We start from the raw sequence: 7,734 nt of genomic DNA, 5'->3' as shown, positions 1-7,734 counted from the left end.
AAAAAAAAAAAAAAAAGTAGATGCAGCAGTGGGAAGAGCCTTGTAGTCATGCCCAGTCTTTAGCTCAAACCTAGGGATACCATCCCTGACTATATATCACGAGGGCCCTGGAGGAAGGCAGACAGCAAAATTTGGAAAGGGTCACAGTGTGAAAGAAGGATCCAACTGAAATTTGTTATAATTTTGACTGGGCACAAATCCTCTGGAGCAGAATCTGGGGGCGAACAGGAACTGCTGGAGAGAGAGCAGAAGTTACTGCCAACATTGTGGGCAGAGAGGGAGCACATGGCCTGAGAGCTGTGCTTGCTTTCTAAGCAGGAAACTTACAGCTTGGAGTGAGGTCTGAGTCCCTCCTGGAGGCTGCCTGGAGATAAACTCAATGCTGTTAGTGTGGGACAGCAGGAGCAAGACCTGCCTCCCCCACTGCATGAGAGCTGGCTGAAGCCTATTGCTACCAGCTTTCCCCTACTTCTCTGGTGACAAAGGCAGTCATAATTCCCTCTGGAACATAATTCCATTGGCTGGAGAAAAACCTCCCACCCCATCCCTCACAGTGGCTGCAGCAAGCCCTGCCCAAGGAGAGTCTGAACTCAGACCTGCCTAACTCTGCTCACACCTGAGGGCATTTATCTACCCACCTGGTAGCCAATCACAAAAGATGTAAACTCTCTTGGGAGCTTTATGACACCGCCCATTGCCTGAGAAACCGAATGTTTATCTTGGCCAGCTTAGGGCAAGCTTATATCCCCCTTCTACTATTGTAGCTGGCGCTCTCTTGAAAGCATCATATACTGGCTGGAGGCCAAACAACTGAGGACATTACAACAACTCATGACAGAATAACTGCTCCAAGAAAGGAGAAAACAGTTGATTCCACTGTCTGAAAAATCCTGACTAACCAGTGGTTCTCGATCTGTCCACATGACAACTGCACTGCTTAACATAACCAGCATTTGAGAAAGCCACAAACTAAGTCTATCTACAACCAAGGACTCTCACAGAGTCTACTTCACTCCCCTACCACCTCCACACTAGACCCCAGCAATGGATCCAAACTAAGAAGAAATCTCTGAATTGCTAGATAGAGAACTCAGAAGGTTGATTTTAAGCTACTCAAAAGGATACCAGAGAAAGGTGAAAAACAACTTAAAGAAATTTTTTTAAAACACAGGATATGGGTTAAAAATGCTTCAGGGACATAGATATCATAAAGAAGAAACAATCCAACTTCTGGAAATGAAAGACACACTTAGAGCAACACAAATGCACTGGAAAGTTTCAACAATAGGATCAAACAAGTAGAAGAAAGAACTTCGTAGCTCAAACAGCAAGACTTTCAAATTAGCCCAGTCCAAAACAAAGAAAAAAGAATTTTAATAAATAAAGCCTCCAAGAAATTTGGGATTATGTTAAATCGCCTAAGAATAATTGGCATTCTTGAGGAAGAACAAAAATCTAAAAGTTTGGAAAACACATTTGAGGGAATAATCGAGGAAAACTTCCCTGGCCTCACTAGAGATCCACACAACCAAATACAAGAAGCTCAAAGACCACCTGGGAAATGTATCACAAAAAAGATTATCTCCCAGGCACATTGTCATCATGTTATCTAAAGTCAAGACAAAGGAAAGAATCTTAGGAGCTGTGAGGCAAAAGCATCAGGTAACCTATGAAGGAAAACCTATCAGATTAACTTTAACCTATAAACCAGAAAGGATTGGGGTCCTATCTTTAGCCTCCTCAAACAAAATAATTTTCTGGCAAGAATTTTGTATCCAGCAAAACTAAGCTTCATAAATGAAGGAGAGACACAATCTTTTTCAGACAAATGCTGAGAGACTGCACCACTACCAAGCCAGCACTACACAAAATGCTAAAAGGAGTTCTAAGTCTTCAAACAAAACCCCAAAATACAGCAAAATAGAACTTCCTCAAAGCATAAATCTCACAGGGCCTATAAAACAATAATGGAAGGAAAAAAAATAAAGAATTCAGGCAACAATTAGCACGAGAAATAGAACAGTACCTCCCATCTCACTATTAACATTGAATGTAAATAGCCTAAACTCTCCACTTAAAAGATACAGAATGGCAGAAAGGATAAAAATTCACCAGTCAAGTATCTGCAGTCTTCAAGAGTCATCTAATGCATAAGGACTCACAGAAACTTAAGGTAAAGGAGTGGAAAAAGATATTCCAAAATGAATGGAAAACAAAAGCAAGCAGGAGTAGCTATTCTTACATCTGTCAAAACAGACTTTAAACAACAACAGTTAAAAAATTCAAAGAGGGACATTATATAATGATAAAAGGGTAAGTCCAACAGGAAAATATCACAATCCTGAACATATATGCATCTAACATGGGAGCTTCCAAATTTATAAAACAATTATTACTAGACATGAGAAATGAGATAGACAGCAACACAATAATAGTGAGGACTTCAATACTCCACTGACAGCACTAGAAAGTCATCAAGACAGAAAGCCAACAATGAAACAATGGACTTAAATTACACTAGAAGAAATAACAGGTATTTACAGAACATTCTACTCAACAACTGTAGAATATACATTCTTCTCATCAGCACATGAAACATTCTCCAAGATAGACCACATAGTAGGCCTCAAAACAAGTCTCAATAAATTTAAGATAATCAAAATTATATCAAGTACCCTCTCAGACCACAGTGGAATAAAATTGGAAATTAACTCCAAAAGAAACCCTCAAAATTATACAAATACATGGAAATTAAATAATCTGCTCCTGAGTGATCTTCGGGTCAACAATGAAATCAAGATGCAAAATTCTTTGAAGTGAAGGATAATAGTGACACAACTTGTGAAAACCACTCAGACACAGTAAAAGCAGTTCATAGCATTAAATTCCTGCGTCAAAAAGTCTAAAAGAGCACAAATACAATATGTAAAGTCACACCTCAAGGAACTCGAAAAACAAGAACAAACCAAACCCAAACCCAGCAGAAGAAAAGAAATAACAAAGAGAGGAGAAATAAATGAAATTGAAACTAAAAAAAATACAAAAGATAAATGAAACATGAAGCTGATTATTTGAAATGATAAACAAATTGATAGACTATTAGTGAGATTAACCAAGGAGAGGATCCAAATAACCTCAATTAGAAATGAAATGGAAGAAAATACCACTGATATTACAGAAATATAAAATATCATTCAAAGCTACTATGAACACCTTCACACACACAAACTCGAAAACCTAGAGGAGATAGATTCCCGGAAATATACAACCCTCCTAGAATAAATCAGGAAGAAATAGAAACTCTGAACAGACCAATAAAAAGCAGAAAGATTGAAATGGTAAGTTTTTAAAATCTGCCAACAATAAAATAATCACAGGTTCACATGGATTTACAGCTGAATTCAATCAGACAGTCAAAGAAGAGAATTGGTACCAATCCTACTGAAACTGTTTCAAAACATAGAGAAAGAGAGAATCTTCCCTAAATTATTCTATGAACCCAGGATTGCCCTAATACCAAAACCAGGAAAGGATATAACAAACAAGAAAACTACAGACCAATATCTCTGATGAAAATAGATGCAAAAATCCTCAACAAAATACAAGCTAACGAATCCAACAGTATATCAAAAAGATCATACATGATGATCAATTGGGTTTCATGCCAGGGATGCAAGGATAGTTTAATATGCACAAGTCAGTAAATGTGGTATATCACGTAAACACATTTGAAAACAAAAATCTCAATAGACACAGAAAAAGCATTTGACAAAATCCAGCATTGCTTTATGATTAAAACCCTCAGCAAACTTGACATACAAAGATCATAACTTAAGATAATGAAAACCATCTATGACAAACCCACAGCCAACCTTATACTGAACGGGGAAAGTTGGAAGCATTCCCCCTGAGAACTGGAACAAGACAAGTACCGGAAATCCTAGCCAGAACAGTCAGACAAATCAGTAAATAGGAAACCAAACTGTTGCTGTTCACTAAGGATATGATTGTATACCTAGAAAACCATAAAGACTTATCCAAAGAGCTCCTAGATCTGATATATGAATTCAGTAAAGTTTCAGGATAAAATATCAATGTACACAAATCAGTAACACTGCTACACACCAACAGTGACCAAGCTGAGAATTAAATCAAGAACTCAACCCCTTTTACAGTAGCTGCAAAAAAAATAAAATACTTAGGAGTTTACCTAACCAAAGAGGTAAAAGACTTCTACAAAGAAAACTAAAAACACGGCCGAAAGAAATTATAGATGACACAAACAAGTAGAACCACGTCCCATGCTCATGTATGGGTAGAATCAATATTGTGAAAATGACGATACCACCAAAAGCAATTACAAATTCAATGCAATTCCCATCAAAATGCCATCATCATTCTTTACAGAACTAGAAAAAACAATCCTAAAATTCATATGGAACCACAAAAGAGCCCACATACCCAAAGCAAGATTAATCAAATAGAATAAATCTGGAGGCATCATATTACCTGCAAGGCTATAGTCACCAAAACAGCATGGGAATGATATAAAAACAGGCACATAGACAAATTGAGCAGAATAGAAGTCCCAGAAATAAAGCCAAATATTTACAGCCAATTGATCAAACAAACATAAAGTGGGAAAAGGACATCATCTTCAACAGATGGTACTGGGGAAATTGGCAAGCCACATGTGGAAGAATTAAACTGGATCCTCATCTCTCACCTTATACAAAAATCAACCGAGATCAAAGACTTAAATCTAAGACCCAAAACCATAAAAATTCTGGAAGATAACATCAGAAAAACTCTTGTAGACATTGGCATAGGCAAAGAGTTCATGACCAAGAACCCAAAAGCAAATGCAAAAGAAACAAGATAAGCAGATGAGACCTAATTAAACTAAAAAGTTTATTCAAAGGAAAAGAAATAATCATCAGAGTAAACAGTCCACAGAGTGGGAGAAAATATTTGCAAGCTATACATACGAAAACGGACTAATATTCAGAATCTGCAACGAACTCAAACAAATCAGCAAGAAATAAACAAATAATCCCATCAAAAAGTGGGCTAAGGAGAGGAACAGACAATTCTCAAAAGAAAATATACAAATGGTAAACAAACATATGAAAAAATGCTCAACATCACTAATTATCAGGGAAATGCAAATCAAAACCATTATGTGATTTCAAAACCACTTTACTCTTGCAATAATGGCCATAAGTTAAAAATCAAAAAAATAATAGACGTTGGAGTAGGTGTGATGAAAAGGGAACACTTCTACACTACTGGTGGGAAATTAAACTAGTACAACCACTATGGAAAACAGTACAGAGATGCCTTAAAGAACTAAAATAGATCTACCATTCGATCTAGCAATCCCACTACTGGAGGGAAAGAAGTCATTGTATGAAAAAGACACTCGCACACACATGTTTACAGCACCACAATTCACAATTGCAAAAATATGGAACCACCCCAAATGTCCATCAATCAATGAGTGAATGAAGAAAATGTGATATATATATATATATATGACATATATATGATTGATGTACCTTAAAATACTACTCAGCCCTAAGAAGGAATGAAATAATAGCATTTGCAGCAACCTAGAGGGAGTTACAGATCATTATTTTAAGGGAAGTAACTCAAGAATGGAAAACCAAATATTGTATGTTCTCACTTATAAGTGGGAGCTAAGCTATGAAGACACAAAGGCATAAGAATGATACAATGGACTTTGAGGACTTAGGGGTATGAGTAGGAGCTTGGTAAGGGATAAAAGACTACACACTGGATACAGTGTACATTCCTCAGGTGATGGGTGCACCAAAACCTCAGAAATCATCACTAAAGAACTTATCCATATAACCAAACACCACCTGTTCCCCAAAAACTATTGAAATAATTTTTTTAAATAAAACTTTTATGGGAAGGACCCTCCGGAGTTCTGAGGAGGAAGCCTGAGCATATGTGAAGAAGGCACAGATGAACACATAGGAGGGATCTCTGAGAAAATAATGGCTACCAGGTCACTGCTAGACTCACCGCAGGGCTTTCTAAACCAGGGGGCCCCTCCAGGAGCATACCCTGTGGAGTCAAAGGTTAAAACTCAGAGGCGACAGGGCCAGCACACCAAACCCCACTCGCTTCTCCTCTTTCCACCACCTCAGTCCTGTGACCAGCATCACTTACAGGTTCCAGCACTGCAGGCTCTCTCTTCTCTCCCTTCAGGCCCCAGGGTCCATGGGCAGCCTGAGGGAGACACACATGTAACCTGAGCAGCCAGGACACCAGGCCTGCCCCCATCTCAACTCCAACCTTGATTCTTAGGTCCTCTGGAGACCAGACCAGCCCTATACCCAAGCCCCACAGGCCTCCTCTAAATACCTCTGTTCACAAAACTCTCAGGCCTGCCAAGGAGACCTCAGGGTTCCCAGCACCCCAGTTCCCAGTCCCACCTCAGCAAACACAACCTCTCCGAATCCCAGAGAGCCTCTTTTCAGAAAGAGGACTTTGAGTCTTTCAGTCTTTCTCCAGAAAAGAAAAAGTATATGCCCTTATGCACAAAATTTTATTTAGAATTTGAAGGAGTTCAAAAATGTAAAAACCCTACACAAGTTAAGTATCTATACTCCAAGTAAATTTGGAGAGCATCCCCAGAGATATTCCAAACTGAGGCCTCATAACTGGTTTTTGCAAAAGATATAGTTCTTGGGCTCAGTTATCCAAGCCCCAGAGCAGCCCCCTACAATACACCCCACAGTTCCTTTCCCAGCAAGGATGCTTTGCCCTTCCTCTGGCCCTCATGTACACTCCAAGCCAATCAGTTCCCTCCCTTGCACACCTCCACTCAGATGCCTGTTCCTAATCCAGGCCATAGCCAAGATAAGGGTAGGGAGAAGGTGAAACATTCACCACCACCCCAACTCACCAAAACAAAGATCTTCAAAATGCCCCTCCCCACCTTCATCCTGACAGCAATGATCAGTTTCAAAATTCTCCCATATCCAACATCAACCCCAAAGACCCAGACAGCAGCATAAAGGAAAGGCAGCAGAAGGTTAAGGGTGCCAAGAGTGGGAGGTGTGGGATGCAGCAGCAGGGTAGAGAAGGCATCCATAACTGCAAAGCAGGCAGAAGATGGAGCAGAGTAGACAGGAAGCAGTCTACCGGAAGATATGAGAGCAACTAAGGGACACAGAACAAAATGGCAAATACTTGATGCAAGACTGATGCCAGGGCCAAGGAAAATTAAACATAGCCAAGATGGCCACAAAACAATCCGGACAAACAGGAAGTGGCTGTACAGACAGGAAGCAGCCAAGAAAAGATCCAGGAAGTGAACTTTCAACATTATGGCTACCATGATCCAGAGTGAAAAGAAAGGCACAAAACAGGTAGAATGGGACTCCTGCAAAGGGAATTATGCATGCGAGGCTCGGTGGGTAGATGAGCAGGAGGTACAGAGTAGATGGAATCAGATGAGTGAATAGATAGATGAGTGGAATTGAATAGGTGGGTGAATGAATGGTTGAATGGGAAGTGAGTGGGTGTGGAGATGGGTGCATGAGTGTATTGAAGGAGACAGCGGTTGAGTTCCAGGAAGGATAATGGATAGATGGGTGGCTGAACGGATGCATGCATCCTTGTATGCATAGGTAGATGGGGCGTGTGAGTGGGTGGGTGAGTGAATAGATGGATGGATAAGTTGAAGAGGACAGATGAACA

At 39.7% G+C, this 7,734-nt stretch overlaps 1 protein-coding gene across 1 annotated transcript in view; it reads right to left on the bottom strand.

The window, feature by feature from the left end:
• Positions 1-7,172, bottom strand: part of LOC105540230 (RLA class II histocompatibility antigen, DP alpha-1 chain-like) — a gene marked incomplete at its 5' end in the record, with an annotated part of 15,350 nt that extends 8,178 nt beyond the window's left edge. Inside the window, 3 exon segments of the mRNA XM_011980767.1 lie at positions 6,052-6,093; positions 6,199-6,258; positions 6,938-7,172. Coding sequence (XP_011836157.1) covers positions 6,052-6,093; positions 6,199-6,258; positions 6,938-7,172 — 337 coding nt within the window.
• Positions 7,173-7,734: the final 562 nt, after the last annotated feature.

This window comes from Mandrillus leucophaeus, unplaced genomic scaffold (assembly GCF_000951045.1).
Source record: "Mandrillus leucophaeus isolate KB7577 unplaced genomic scaffold, Mleu.le_1.0 Scaffold2166, whole genome shotgun sequence".
In the NCBI taxonomy this organism is placed as follows: Eukaryota; Metazoa; Chordata; class Mammalia; order Primates; family Cercopithecidae; genus Mandrillus; species Mandrillus leucophaeus.
This window is presented reverse-complemented; position numbering and strand designations above follow the sequence as displayed.